The sequence below is a fragment of the Carcharodon carcharias genome, chromosome 8 (assembly GCF_017639515.1).
Source record: "Carcharodon carcharias isolate sCarCar2 chromosome 8, sCarCar2.pri, whole genome shotgun sequence".
NCBI lineage: Eukaryota > Metazoa > Chordata > Chondrichthyes > Lamniformes > Lamnidae > Carcharodon > Carcharodon carcharias.
The window spans coordinates 33759911-33776425 of record NC_054474.1 but is presented as its reverse complement, the minus strand read 5'-3'; the positions used below and the strand labels follow the sequence as shown (position 1 = coordinate 33776425).

General features: G+C 40.5%; 1 protein-coding gene across 1 annotated transcript in view; it reads left to right on the top strand.

Moving 5' to 3' along the window:
- The first annotated feature begins 9902 nt into the window (after positions 1-9902).
- LOC121281548 (gamma-aminobutyric acid receptor subunit alpha-1-like) overlaps positions 9903-16515 on the top strand; it is a 54026-nt gene continuing 47413 nt past the window's right edge. Inside the window, exons 1-3 of the mRNA XM_041194507.1 lie at positions 9903-10149; positions 11319-11421; positions 14900-15003. Of these exons, the coding sequence (XP_041050441.1) occupies positions 11342-11421; positions 14900-15003 (184 nt within the window). The 5' untranslated portion in view covers positions 9903-10149; positions 11319-11341. The remainder of the gene's footprint in view (positions 10150-11318; positions 11422-14899; positions 15004-16515) is intronic.

Sequence of the window (16515 nt, the reverse complement as noted above, 5' to 3'; positions counted from 1 at the left end):
TTTGGATCCGGTGAATGTGCATGTGGTGGAGACAGATTCAGTTGCAGTTTTCAAAAGGGAACTGGGAAAGGGAAAAGGGAATCTGAGGAGAGGATTTTATAGGGTTACTAGGAAAAGGTGGAGGAGTGGGACTAACTGAGTTGCTGTTCCAGACAACTGACACAGAGACAATATACTGAATAGCCCCCTTCTATGCTGTAAACATTCTATGATTCTAGCATAGATACATTCAAGGAACTTGATAAGCATGTGAGGAAGAAAGAAGCTGAAAGTTACCCTGACAGTGTGATCAAGAAGGGTGGGAAGGGGCTTGTGTGGAACATAAGCACCAACATAGATGAGATGGGCCAAATGGTCTGTTTCCATGCTGTAAATTCCATACATAGCTGCCAGCAGGGAATATAAACACTACACTGAGTTTCATATCCTCAGGCCATCACAGCCCAGGAATTAATGTTCAGTAGACAAATGCAGCAGGATGTTTGGGGATATTGATGCTGCTTTAGATCCCAGGGACCTTTAGCTTCAAAGTCCCAGAAATGCCCGTTTTTGAGAAAGCTGTGTGCAGGGAGTTGTAAGGTCTGTATTTTTTCACATTCAGGAAGCTGTACAGGAGAGTTACTGCTGTTGCTGCGGCTGCACATTGACTCAGAGACATTCAGCAGCAACAACGTGAGACCCAAGATCCTGTGCCCGGCCTTCCCTCTGCCACCTCTTAACCTCCCCAGGATCCGGATTTATAGCCACACTGTGAGGCCTAGACATTGCCGTTCAACTCTTGCCGTCTGGCCTGAATTCAATCTCCAGGAACTCATGGCCAAACATGCTCCTGTGCCCACACAATAATGCAGGTAGAAATCACTCGGCATGGTCCCCGCACTGGCTGCCCCAGCCTCTCACATCATGCAGCCCCATGTGGTTGCGAAAGGATTTCCATCCAGTTCTGATTATTGCCATCAATGAGCCAAATCCACCTGCATGTGTTACTCCTGGAAACAAGTAGCTTCAATATTGGAGGCAGTGAGGATTAAAATCAACAGCAATCTTACAGATTGAAAATCGAATCAGACTGTTAGTGGAGTGGATTCCACTGACATCAGTGGAAAGAAAAATCGAGTGGGGTGTATAATGGATGGCCAATCAGCAAAGGAGAGTTTACCATCCATCCTTTAAATAGGAGGTGCTGGAGGTAAAAGAGGAGGTATTGGAAGTGGGATTGGGCTGGAGCTGGAGTTATGGAAAAGTCAATGACTTTTCTTAGCTACTAATCTTCAGAGCTGTTCTTGTGTTAGTTTTAAAATTCACAGCTGACCTCCGGATGTTTATATCAATGCATCTTTCGTGAATGATTTAATTTCCTTAGCAATGTTTTGTATTGTTGTCAGGAAAGAGAGACTGGATTTGGACAGGTTGATTTGACCCAAGAGCTCTTTGAGCTAAGGACAGGTGTCTAAATGCTGCAGGCAGCATTGCTAACTATTCATTATTGTTCCTATGAATCATGCCAGGTGGCGGATTACAGGACTAGCCATTAAAGCCTTAAATAGGCGGTGCCAGAGCGGCACTCCGGTGCGCTCCAGCAGCACTATACCCCTGTATGCAGCCAAGGTAATACACAGCAAAACCTTGAAAGTGAGAGAAGGACTCTCACCCAACCTGTTCCAACTTCAAATTCACCAGAGAGTAATTCAACTATAAGAGGCCTTGAAGCTTATTGTGAACAATCTGCTTTTAACAAGAGCTCCATTCTAACTAAAGTATCAATTCATCTAAGAAACTACAGGCCCGCTATGGAAGAGACTGAAATAATTCCAGATTGAAGTCATATTTTTTTCTCTTCATCTGTATCTAATCTTTGAATGTGTGGTAGTCCGTGTGAAATGTTGCATTAAAACCTCTGGGGCAAATGTGTGATATTAAATAATCTTTATTTTAAAATTCACGAAAGTTTCTTGCTGGAATCATTTAAGTTTGAACAAACTACCCTAAGGGTAAGAAAACACACTAACTTCACGCTTTAAAACACTTTGATCATGGACAACAATAAAGCATGGAAACTCTGTCAGTGAAACTGTTACATTGATAACCCTAAGTTAAAGTTGTGAAAATTGGATGGTTTATGACAACAGCTAGTGAAAGTCCACTTGAGAAGTTTATGTACCATATCAAATGATAGGAAAGTTTTTCAACATTTATAGGGTGTGGAAAGCAAGCAAGAACTGGGAATCAGGTCATTCTGGTGAAGGCAGAACTTAGATTGACCAGATATGTACTGAGAATTTTGGATGACAAATTTGCCTGTACTGTGATCAGAGTTGAAGCAAATAAAATCTTTTTGGGCAATTATAGCAATTCAAAGACATGCTGAAGCAGAATTCCAGCACAATGAGTGCAGATTTCCTCCTGGGAAATTACAACTAAGAACAATGTGGGATGAAGGGATACAATTAATAATGGAATTGGCCATTCAAATTAAGAAGAATTACTAAAATGAAGTCCATGCAAAATCTCAAATAAAAGACTTCACCAGAGCATCTACAAACACAAGTTACAGTTAGATGGTATAGTTAACACAGTAAATATCCCACAATGCTTCACAAGGGAGAAAATTGACAATGAACAACAGTGAGAAAGTTAGGAGAAATTACTAAACATGATTAAAAAGATATGTTTGGTGAAAGTTTCTAGGGGGATGGAAGTAACACAAAAGAGAGTTTATGTTGGAATCTGCTATCTGTGGTGGAGTGGAGAGCTGGAGGTGCAAAAAACCAGATTTGGTGAACGGAAAGGGCACAAGCTGCAAATATAGGTTTGGAAGGGATTTCAAAGGTAGGATAGAAATAAACCATGCAGTGATTTATAAGTTACAAGGAAAGTTTTTTATTTTTTTCTTTTGGGGTAAAGGTGTAAAAGTTAATGAAAATTTGGGTTTTGAGTGAGTGGAACTTGACCAATACAAGATGCACAGAGCAAAGTTCTGGACAAGTTGTGTTTTTTATAACCAGAAGCTTTGAAAAGCTAATAACATGACTGGCTCATGATCCTGAAACCCTCTACCCAGCAGTACCTTCATGATACAGGCTGCGGCACTTCAAGAAGAATGCTCACCACCACTTCAGGGGCAACTGGAGATGGGCAATAAATGTTATCCAAAGAAGGAATTTTAAAAAAAGAGATAATTGCAGAAGTTGAGTCTGGAATTGACTACTTGAATATGAACTTGTAGTGTTGTAACTTCTGGGGCTATGGACTGAGAGCTGGAACATTGAGATTAAGCTGGAGAGCTCTTTTTCAGTTGGCGCAGACATGAAAGGTGGAATGGTCTCCTTCTGTGACATACATTTTCTGATTCTATGAACATCGGAGTAAGGATTTCAATGATGCTGCGGACACAGTAGGAGTAGAGGACACACTTAGTGGCTCTCATAAAATACAAAATATGTCTGAGAATTATCTTAGGACTGAACAAATCTCTGGTTATTCACCATCCTGCTCAACATGAGGAAACACTAGGGGCATAAATAAAATTAAGCGTAAGGCTACTATACTTTTGTCAGGAGCTGAATAAGTGGAGCTCATTGGACAAAGTTCTGGCTCATCAGTGACTTGATAATCAGTCTGACAATAGAGCAATGGTTGTGGAATTGAGGGTGATGTTGGAGATGCAATCAACATACATGTCCAGGCTTACCCCATGCTTATGAATATTCTCTGAGGCAAGGGCCAACATTGTAACCTTAGGATACTCTAGAAGTGACACGGTGGAGTTTGGAAGAGGCACCATGGCTGGATGTTTGTTAGCTACATTGAAACAATTAAGGTTATGCAGCAGCCTAAATGAGGCGGCCACAAGGAGGTCAAGCACAGGAGTGCTCTGCTGCATCAAATGTGGCAGAGAGGTTCAAGGGGCAAAGAGGGTTGGTTGCAATTACAGAAAATGCCAGTAGTGCTTTTGACTAAAATAGTCAATAGTATGAACAGATTGGGAAACAAAGTAAACAGATTCCAACAGAGAATTGTGAATAGATGAGCTTGGAGCCGAATAAATAAAAACAAAAACAAAAAACTGCTGATGCTGGAAATCCAAAACAAAAACAGAAACAGAAATACCTGGAAAAACTCAGCAGGTCTGGCAGCATCGGTGGAGAAGAGTACAGTTGATGTTTCGAGTCCTCATGACCCTTCAACAGAACTAAGCAAAAATAGGAGAGGGGTGAAATATAAGCTGGTTTAAGGGGGGGGGGGGAGATGGGGTCTGGTTGTTGGGACAAGCAAGCAGTGATAGGAGGAGATAACCAAAAGATGTCACAGACAAAAGAACAAAGAGGTGTTGAAAGTGGTGATATTATCTAAAGGAATGTGCTAATTAAGAGTGGAGAGCAGGACAAGCAAGATATGGATAGCTCTAGTGGGGATGGGGTGAAATAAGACTAAAAGGGTGTAAAAGGTATAGATAAATGATGGGTGGAATACATTTAAAAATAATGGAAATAGGTGGGAAAAGAAAAATCTATATAAGTTATTGGAAAAAACAAAAAGGAGGGGGAAGAAACAGAAGGGAGTGGGGATGGAGGAGGGAGTTCAAGATCTAAAATTGTTGAACTCAATATTCAGTCCAGAAGGCTGTAAAGTGCCTAGTCAGAAGATGAGGTGCTGTTCCTCCTGTTTGCGTTGAGCTTCACTGGAACAATGTAGCAAGCCAAGTACGGACATGGTCAAGAGAGCAGGGTGGAGTGTTAAAATGGCAAGCAACAGGGAGGTTTGGGTAATGCTTGCGGACAGATCGAAGGTGTTCTGCAAAGCGGCCAGCCAGTCTGCGTTTGGTCTCTACAATGTAGAGGAAACCGCATTGGGAGCAACAAATATAGTACACTAAGTTGAGGGAAGTGCAAGTGAAATGCTGCTTCACTTGAAAGGAGTGTTTGGGCCCTTGGACAGTGACTACAGCAGCTGGGAATTTATGCCAGTGACAATGGCAACAATTTCTTGAAAGTATTATAAGTTACATCCAACATGGTAAAACATAAGCAGAAAAGTTCAGAAACAGTTAAAAGAAAAATCTGTGAACTTTATGACAATGCATTTATACTAGTCACAGGTCTGAAACCAGTTGCTGCTGTATCAGTTCCAGCCATATCCCCTTTATAAGCCATTTACACTGCCTGGCTTCAGCTACATTTTCCCTACACAGGAGAGTGCTTTGCATATGTTGTACTTACAGTCCTGTGCAAAGCTCCTCTCCCAGAAATTAAAACTGAAATTTTTAGGAAGAACATTCCCTAAATTGATTTAAATCACAAAAAAAAATGTTTGAGGTCCGAACGTAGCCAAAAGTACTTTCTGTGGCTAGCTTTTCAATGCATTGGAGTTGTACTCCATGTGGTGTCAATCCTCTTGAAAAAGTATTTTAACACTTTTCAACAAAGTTGTGCATCTACAACTGGCAAATGCAGAACCGAGTTTCCAGTTCTGACCATCCCTACAATGGGTGAAAAACAGACATTAGAATTCAGTAAATTAGAGCTTTGCCCTCATTATTTCTCTTCATTCATTTGCTTTATTTGCCTCTATACTTTACTTGCCTCTAATGAAATGCTATTTCTTTATAATGAGTTTTAGGATCTCAAAAATCAACTGTGGGCAACTTTAAATGAATGTTTCCAGTCGTGGGGAAAGATTTCTGGAGTTTAAGACATACCAAGACCAAGGACCAAAGTGTAAATGAAATTCTAAGACCAGCAGGTGCAGTACAATAACGTGAAAAGATCCTAAGAGCTAGAATCCTCATTCAACGTGAATAAAATTGCAATAGAATAAATAAAATTGTAATTTGGGATTTTGAAGCCGACCTAATCATCCAAAAATTAGAACATTGTCGAACTTTTATATAATCACATTTCTCTTTGAGGTGACAATTCATTCTCTATCTTTGCCTGTGTTTGTTTGTCCTGCATGTGTCTCATGGGAACGGTGACGTTACAGTGATCAGAATTGTATGCAGTTTCTGGGCACTTCGTTATATTTGCATCAATATAAATACGAGTGCTCAGCTACATATTCGGGCAGCTTTTTAAAGTAATGGAGCGGATGGACGCAATGTTTTAATTCTACTGCATTTAAGTAAATTGGATGCATGCTTGCGCTATCCCTCCAAATCGACCGCGGCACGGTCAGATTGCTTTCTCATTCGGGTTGTGCCTGCTGGGCTGTGATTCTGCAATACTTCAGTCAATTTGCATTCCCTGGTGATTAAAAGACTCTAGGAAATCCTTCAAATCTGCCACCTTTGCAATTAGCTTGTTTCGAAGACTTCAAAGTCTCCTTGGACCAACATTGGTAAAATGATTGACAGCCTTTAGTCTGCCTGGAATAGGATGAAGATTTAACTCGTGTAGCTGGTAGTGAGGCTGGTACGTGGTTGATCTGATTCATTGTACATGGGCTCATCACTGCTCTCACGCCAGATAGAAAAGGTAGAGGCAGCATCTGTAACAGGAAGAATCTCGAGAACAGCGAGTTTCGAATGCTGCAACATTAATGATTCCCCCTTGGTCTTAATGCTCGCTGAGTCTAATTTGAAAATTTGACAACATTCTCAGAAACGTTTGACTCTAATTCTACGGTTTAAGCCGAATAATTAAACGTCAGCAAAACATTTGCGCACTTGTTGACCTATGTCTTGGTTTATTTGGTGTGGTGTATAATGTACAAAGTGTAAACACAAATCGTGGTAGTTGGAACCCCTTGTGGGAGGAAAGATCTGTGCCAAAATTTATTATCCCCTCTCACAAAGCAGAAACAGTACATCTGCTTTTATAGTAATGAAAGAATACTGTGCTGGTGCGGTGTAAACTGAGATGAGTGCATTTGCACCCTTGGGAAGTAAAGTTGCCGAGCTTTATAACCACTTAGTGACTTGATCGTGCTTGGTAAAATGGAATCAACCAGGCATTTGAAACAATTGATGGCATTTTGCACAAATACAGCAGCCCCTCCAGTACCACACAAGAACTGTGATAATGTTGATTTCACCTCCGGCGACCTTGAAAGAGGTCAATGTTATTTACATTAAACAGTGCTTTTTCTGGCTTTGCTTCCATATCGAACATTGTAAATCTCGCTAGTCTCCCATCCCAGAAGAGTTGTAACTCCGCCTTGGTGGCTCGGCAACAGCGATTACAAATCGTTATCGTGGGGATAACTTAATGTCATGATTAATAGAAGGAAATCACCAGAGATGGGAAGTCTCCCTTGGCTTAATCATCTGTGGAAGTTGCTAAAAGCGACAAAACCCGAGATTTCCACAGCGTTGGAAAAAGCACAGACACAGAAACTGACCACTGTTTTTGGCTGTTTCCTATATCCCCTCCTTCCTTCAAATCTTCACACACAATACCGATTGCAACGTGTATTTGCCTGAGCGGTACATGGAGGCCCTCAACTTTTCTAGGGATGGTTGAAAAGGCTTTATCCCCATTGCCCCCAGGTTTAGGTTAGCTCAGCTATATAACTTTAATCAGAGCTGAATGTATTTACGTTCATACCACTGAAAAAAAAGCATGATCAATGACGTAAATTCAACTAGAGATATTGTCATTAACACGTTTTAAGTTATTTATTGGGATATAGATCATCAGAAATTGATGACTCGTATGGCTGGTAGTAAGGCTGGTTACTAGTATGACGAGTTAGTCAATGAGTTGGAGGGTCTTTTAAATACCTAGCCTTGTCAGTGTACATTTAGGGGTGGCGCTTTGCTGGGCTGGCAGATTTGGTCAACATTACGAGGAAATTGATCTCATTCAATCAACTATTTAGAGACCCGGAAAGATGATGATCTGCCGGTAACCAAAAACAGAATCAATCCTCTTTTTTGGTCCTGTCTATTTGGGAAGCATCCCATTCTTCCACTTGCCTGGATGAGTGCAGCTCTAACAACACTCAAGAAGCTGGACAGCATCCAAGCCAAAGCAGCCCAGTTGACTGACACCCCATCCACCAACTTCAACATCCACTCCCACCAGCGATGCAGAGTAGCAGATGCACTGCAGGAACCACACCAAGGCTCCTTAGACAGCACTTTGCAAACCCGAGAACTCTACCACCTAAAAGACAAGGGCAGCAGATGCATTGGAACACCACCACCTGGAAGTTCCCCACCAAGCACACCCATCCTGACTTGGAAATATATCAGTGTTCCTTCACTGTCACTAGGTCAAAATCCTGGAACTTCCTTACTAACAGCACTGTGGGTGTACCTGCACCACGTGGACTGCAGCGATTCAAGAAGGCAGCTCACCACCACCTCAAGGGCAATTAGGGATGGGCAATAAATTCTAGCCCAGCCAGCGAAGCCCACATCCCGTGGACTAAAAAAAACCTGAAAGTTAGTTTAGGAAAATTCATTCTTATAAAACTTTATTTTGTATTGAAAAATTTAAACTAATAATCAAGTCGAGTCGAATTTTATCACGTGACGGAAGAATTACTCAGTCCTAATTGGATTGAACAAAAACTGCAAGCCACAGTGATGTGGCAAACATATCCCAGTTGGAAAGTAGTTCAAGAAGTCAACTATTACGTCAAAGCCCTTCTCTTGGTTTAAATGGGTTTTAACTTCTGTGCATCTCCACTAACCTGCTTGGCAAATACCTTACGCGGACCTTCCAATTCACAAATGTCAAGGTAACATTCCAATTTTTCCTGAACAATTTCTTGAATTTATTGTACCTGTGCTTAGCTACAACAGATTATCTGCACCGGCGTGACGCAAGAAAGAATGAGTTTCAAAAAAGAACCAGGCAGCATTTTGTCAACAAACGGGGTTCAGTGTGATTAGAAATGCACTAAGGGAATAGTGTGAATAGTTGGGCTAGATAGACTGGCGGTTCTCCTGCCTGGAACAATTACTGTGCTAGTTTCTTTCGCAACTGTGCTGATGTATTTTATTAAACTGAATAACTCGAGGGATCATGACAACCTAAAGCTCTTTGTAGCTTTAGCACCCTCTGAGTACCTCACCCTCATTACCACCGTGAGATTCACTCACCCGGGTTTAAAGTCTCATGTGAACTCGGAAAGGAAGAAAACAGTCGGGCTTTAGGACCAGATGCATGTCTCTGTAGCCTGGCTGAAACAGAGCGCATGCGTATCAGACGGTGAGCTGGACTTGGCTGATTTCCCTTCATTCTGTGAAACGGTCAGTAGATCAACGAGACAGTTTTCATCATAATCCTGACAGGATTATTATCTGGGACAAGGCCGAGCTGTGAACAGTCCCAAATTACCATTTTTAAACATTAGAGTATAGCAGCTGTCCATTACTCCTTGTGATATGTAGTTGTATTTATCTGAAATGACATGTTATGATTTCAAATCAGCTGCACTAAATGTGTTTCAAGCAATAACTCGGGTTCAGTTATCCCACCAAGAACACACGGCAATTTCTTTAAATGTGCCAAATGTTACTCATACTGTTTGAATCTAACACAGACATGAATTTGTAGATTTAGAGGTGTTTGTGTGTGTGAGAGAGCGTGAGAATTAATTTCCAATTTCCAATATGGATCAATCAATTAATGCCTCAGTTTACTATACATTAAGAGGGTCTGATATTCACCAACCAGCAATAGATTAGCATGAAAGACTTCAAGTTAAATTGTGCGGCGTAGAGAGAATATGTACGTTTGGCGGCGGATTGGTTCTGAACGTGTTTACGTTCAGTAAGTGGACCACCTCCCTCCCTCACTCAAAAACAGAGAAAAAATCTGCCTGATTTGAAGTCACGGCTTATTTCACATCCGGTTTACAGACGGGCACATTAGTATAGGCTCGGTAGAGTAAAGCTTCCTGGAACCTGCAGTTCGCCCATCCTGTAGGTTCAGTGTAAATGAAATAATTCGCCGCTTCTCCTGTGTGTACAAGAAGGCAGCGAGACTGTGAGGGCTCCCGCAGGGGGATGCTAATCACAGGCAGGAGAGATCGCACCGTGTGTCTGCTGCTTCTCATTCAGACGTTGGTCCCCCCTTAAAAAAAATAGAGAGCAGAGAAAGAAAAGCCATCAAGCTACCAGACCTGTGCATCTTGCATTTGAACTCAGCAGATCTGGAACTCGGTGGAGAAGTTTACCCACCACCCCAGTCTCCTAAGGTGAGAATCGCCGGTCGCGATGCTGGAAGAAACCACATTGAATTACCGTTTGCAAGGATGCTTAAGCCCCATTGTTGCGACGCTGTATTCGATGATTTGTGTTTTTTTTGTGTGTGTGTTTTGTAATCATATTAGTAATTTACACTTTCAACTTTCCAGAAACCGTTGTTATTGTCAGAAAACGTATATTGCATTCTATCTCTGTAGCTATTTAACCCATTCAGCGCTGCCTGATGGAATCCTGTATACCCTACAACAGAGCTCTTAGGGTTTTGTTTGAATATTTAGGCGCTGCATTGTACATACAGTGTATTCTGCTCCATTCTCTATGTATTCCTCTCTGCAAGATACAGTTGTGCTTTGAATAGCGTTGATTGTGGAGAGGCAGATGCCGCATCTACTTTATGGTTAGAAAACTCGTATATTCAGCTGCTAACGCATCGAATCCATTCAGATGCGCTATTCAAAAGGTTTTAATGCATTTCTATATATTGTATATACAGATGTTGTTCCAAAGTAATATTTATGCGCTGCTTGGCCACATACCTAATAGACATTAATCTGTTTGCATTGAGATCAATCCATAATGTGCATTAAGGATTTGGTAGCGATGTAAAAAGGTTTTAGAATTTGTTGTGGAGAGTGCGTCCCTTTGATTGCTTATTTTAATATTTTAACGATGTGGCAGCTCACCTCAGTCAGGTGTTTAGTATGTTAACATGCACATGTCTGAATCCGAGTAAGAGAATTGTGTTATTGTGGCTGCATCAATCGGCCGTAAAAAGTACATTAAGACTGCCAAATGCAACAAGGTTAACTGTGTGTTTTTATTCGGCCGACTGGAGTGCGCTTGTCCTCCTCCCACTAAAATGTTGCCAATGTATAAATATTTATTTATTTTCAATAGTTCTAGGCGAACCTACACAGGTTTGCGCCATTCTCCCCGCCTATAGCACTCTCGGCAGTCTTGTGAAAACCTCGACGATACATATTTTAAAAGGGGCTTCTGACTACTTTATTTGAAACGGGAAGTGAATGTTCTCTAGCCATATATCCCCTTTCTGTTGGGGTGGGGTGTTACCTGTGGACGCAGAACAGTAACTTTATATGTTTGTGTGTATTCGTTCATGGATGAACACATCTTTATTGATATATAATTTATTTATTAGAGTGTTTGCTGAGTGGACCTGCTATGGAGCGAGTTGCTGCTCTCAATAGCTGCGTATCAGTGACATTCTGCCTTCTCCTCCTAAACGCAGCGTTTCGTCCAAGGTGAGCAGCCTCTCTAGTTGCTCTATGCCGTGTAAACTTACCGAGCGTCATTGAGTTGGAATGGTTATCTGTTTCTATTTCGAGCGGTCCATGATGGCAGTCCTTTCGTTTGTTATTTCGGGATAGCGGCGCCACATTCAATAATGAGTTAAACCCGAGTTACGGGGGTTTTGGTAGGGTGGGGAGGTGAGCAGCACAAAGAAATTAGATTATCTCGATAAACTCCCTGAGTAATATTGTAGAAAAGGTGGGCTCCAGAAAATGACCGGATAATATCATTTCGCATCCATGTGATGCAATACGATATCATTAATTTATTAAAGAACAAATAGATGCCAAGCACTGGTGTTTATTAGTCAGTGTGGTGTATAATTATTCCACAGAGGAGGTAGAAGGTAGGAAATTACTGTTGTCTGTAGCTAGTATTTCCCTCTCTTTAAACTAGTCAACCATTTTTCCACCTGAAGAAGGGATCCACAATGTCTGGGAACTTCCAATAAGCATCTTGAAATGTTGCTGAAATACACCCTGCCATTTAGGAATTGCTTAACTGAACGTGGTTGAGAGCATGTTTATAGCCCTTCGTGCATGAATCAATATAGGATTTCCTGTACCAAACTTTGTAAATGAGTTAAGCAATCCACACTTGTTATCTTGTTATGTTGACTGACAGCTGTTTTGGCAGGTAGGAACATGATGATTGTCACCAACTCTCCCCCCCCCCCCACTCTGCAACCCCCCCACCCCAATCCCCAAACCCACTCCCCCCGCCCCACCCCCCCACCCCACCTCACCTCGACCCCAACAAACACAACTGTCGCTCTGATGTCGGTGTGCTAAACTTTAGCGTCTCTGAAAGGAATGAACAATTCTGTGTTTTGTAGCTGGGTGGGACATTAGACTATAATTTATATTGAGGCTTTATTCCGTTGCCAGTATTCCCATGGCCTGTAGATGGAGTTGGTGTACAGTATTCCACAAAAGGCCTTTCTAGAGTGTAAAAAAATCATTACAACCTAAATTCCAGATCAGATTAGATCTTCTTCCACACTTTAATAAAAGTGAAGTATCACTCAAGACACAAAATAGAGCTTGCACCCTCGCCAGTGATACAGTCCTGAAGCTGCAGAATGGAAGCCTCTGCACTGAACGACTTCGATCATTGGGCCGTTGCTTCGTGCTTCAGTATGTCTGTTTTTGTTGTATAGTTTGTCCATGTGCATCTCATAAGACTGAAACGTAATCTCAAACATGTCATGCGACTTGCAAAAAAGACATACGAACCCTTCCCCCTTTGAAAGGTCAATTGATTTGTCACATCTACTCTTCTATCATTGTTTCTGAATATTGACAGGTTAATGCCTAATATACAATAGACACACTTAATACTAACCTATACCAGATATTTGGATTCACATTTTAATATACTGATATGGCGATTATCCCCCCGCTCAGCGCTTCGAATTATGATAGACATAGCACGTGACTTAAAGCAACTCCTAAGCTGTATTTATTCTTTCCAAACATACAGTTCAATAAATAATGTATGCTGTAACTTATTAACATAATATGCGCTTGTTGTAGCTTATCTCCATTTTAAATATGCCAATCGATATTGTCTTGAAGATGCTCATTTTGCATGTCCTATTAATACTCTACATCTCCTACCAATCAAATCAAAACGCAAAAATATCTGATCTACATTAAGTGTTGATTTAACATTTTCCGGCTATTATCTGTATTATTTTCTGCAATTACTACAAATAATTTACAAAGTACCACCTATTGATATTCCCAAGAGTTTGTGAATGCTTCTTAAATTTAGGAACCATCACAGGTGAGATTAGACAGATAAGATCATACAAATTAGCCTGGTACTTCCATATAGTACGAACTGAGGGCTGCGTTGCCAGAGGATCTGTCTTTATGATGATATTTTAACCACTGTGCCCTCTCAGATGGATCCCACTATTTGAAGAAGAGCAGGGGAATTATTCTCAAGTCCTGGTCAACATTTATCCCTAAAGCAACACCTAACATAAATGATTTGGTTATATGTTTAATTCCTATTTATGGAACCTTGCTGTGCCAAAATTGGTCCAATGGGTTTCGTATATTAAAAAAATAGCCACTGAACTTCAGAAGTACTTTATTGGCTGTAAGGCACTTTCGGAAGTCCTGAGATCGTGTAAGGCAGCATATAAACGCAAGTTATTTTTTTCCATATTAGATATGAGGAGCAATCATTTATCTAAAGAGAAAACATATTTTTATTAGGAATCCAACTGTCGTTAATGCCATAGGCTGGGACACTGAAGCAAATATCTTGTTTGTTTCAGTTTAGTTTTGTTTTCTCTGAGAAATTGCTAGTTGCGATTTTAAACAGTCTAGCCTCCAAAAGCTCAAAAATATATCTCAGTGGGGTGCACAAGTAGATACATAAATCTGGTGTAAGGTCACAGACCTGAAACCTTAACTAAGTTTCTCTCTCTACAGGTGTTGCCGGACCTGCTGAGTATTTCCAGCATGTTCTTTTTCTTCTATATTCCAGATTTCCAGCATCAGCAGTAATTTGCTTTTGTGTTAAATTATTTACATGACAGTTTCTAATATAACACTACTAAGGATAATGAAAATATGATCTAAATTAGAACAAGGTAATTTTATTGATGTTTGGAACTGCAAGTCAAGTGAATTGGGTATGTATGGCTTGTTTTACAAATAGGTATAACGCATTGTTAGCTTTAAAATCTCAAATGGTTCCAACCGTTTTCCCGCTTTTTCAATTACATTCAGTATCTTAATAAGTGATTTAAAACAAAACAACCTGCAAGGACACCAAGCAGTAAACCGGGATTAATTGCAGAAAACCTGTCCCAGTCCCATCTTGATTTGTTGAAAGAGAAAAAAAGAAATGACGTGCATTTATATATCACCTTTCGAGACCCCACGACATCCCAGAGCGCTCCCCAGCCAATGAAGTACTTTCTAAGTGTCGGCACAGTTGTTTAGAGATCCTGACTTTGAAAAGGTCAAAGCTGGAAAGTGGTTTCAATTTCTTAATGGCTACAGTTACACAATAAATACAAACATTACCGCTGGTCGCTCCCTACTTAGAAAAATCAGGATTACTTCTCAATCTCATCTAGTTTTCTGCGTAATCTCCAAATTTTTTTGTCTCTAAAGTGAATAGGTGCCGTTACGTCTTCTGTTAAAGCTTAGATTATTTGAAGGTCCTTGTAAAGCAATGTAACAACTACATGACCAGGACTCCAAAATGTGATTGAACTATATGACAGATTTTTTTTCTCGATATCTAATCATGTGGTAACTGGTGACTGATGCTGACGTGCTTGGCCTGCGCGGGTTTCTAGTTGCATGGTATATTCCAATATGGTAGATTTTAGGAAAGAAATGGAGGACCCCTGAGTATTTAATTCCATGTATCTGGTTCTTGTATTTTTTTTTTCCTTCTTAGCTTTGGAATGTCTGATGAAGCCAAGAACAACATCACAATCTTCACTAGAATCCTTGATAGTCTTCTGGACGGATATGACAACCGACTGAGACCAGGCTTGGGAGGTCTGTAAAAGGGTTTGGGTAACATATGGTGCAGTAATTGGGACAGCTATGCACTGAAACTTTGACATGTGCAGAATTTGGAGACAGCACAAGTTGGCCTTAAGATAAAACAAATCAATGCTGCAAATAACATCGCAAATAACAAGTCCAATCGCACAAATTCTAGTTATCTAATGTTGAAGTCATAAGGAATAATAGCGCGAGTATTATTATTTGGGCAGGAATTGCTATGCCATTGTTTTTCACTCTTTCAGGAGTGTGGTAACATTTAAAATTACAGAGAACTGCAGCAAATGAAGTTCGACGTAGGAAGTGTAAGGTGTGATCTATATGGGGAGGAAATGAGTGGCGCAGAACTGGATAATCGGGGATGTAAGAGATTTAACGGTAGAGATAAACTCCATCCTTAACATGTCCAAAGATCGCGGAGTAGCAATAAACAAGCAAATAGAACCATGCAATAGATTCATAAATCAAAAGCTTAGATGACAGAGTTTGCAGTGCTAAAACCGTGCAGTGCTAAAACCGTACAGTGCTTCTGTCTAACCTCATTTTTAGGACTGTGCTCCGTCTTGGTGAATGAGACACATGGGGGATGCTGCAGGAACATCCACAAAGCCAAATAAAAACAGAAAATACTGGCAAAACTCAGCAGATCTGGCAGCACTTGTGGAGAGAGAAACAGGTTTCGAGCTCCGAAGCAGTCATATGGATTCGAAACGTTAACTCTCTTTCTCTGTCGACAGACACTGCCAGACCTGCAGCGTTTTACCAGAATTTTGTTTTTATTTCAGATTTCCTACATCCACAGTATTTTGCTTTTATCCACAGACGGATCCTGAGTGTCAGAAACTTAAGTTATGAGGAAGGACTGGAGAAAAATGTTGACAGAAGCGATATTAAGATGTATGAAACATTACATGATATCAAGTGGTAAATCCCGAGCCCGTCTTGAAATAGTTAATTAAAAATCAGACAAGGAGGCACTGAGTAAATGTAGCGAGAAACACGTTTGAGCGTGATTTTCACATATTCATTGTTACTTTAACATCGTACTTTGTTCCTCAATCATTAGCCTTCTAACCTGAGGAACATATGAATTATGCATTGTTTAAAATAGCTGAAAGATGGCAATTAAATTACCCTGAATCTTTTCAAAACAACCAAGAAAATAAATGAGAATTGATTGTTTAAATTATCAATTAGCGTTTTGGTATAATTGTGTTTAGATACAGGCGTGAATGTTTAATTTTAAATGCACATTCATGTTCAATACATGTGTTTAATTGCATGTATAGTGCCATTGACCTGTATAATTTCAATGTCTGTGATGTGGAATTACATAAAATATACAGCACAAAAACAGGTCATTTTGCGTCACCAGTCTATGTAGGTTTTTAATGCCCCATACCAACCTCCTCCCACTCTACTTCAATCTTAATAGCTTGCTCTTTTCTCCCTCATGTACTGATCTACTTTCCCCTTAAATGCCTCTATGTTATTTGCTTCAGC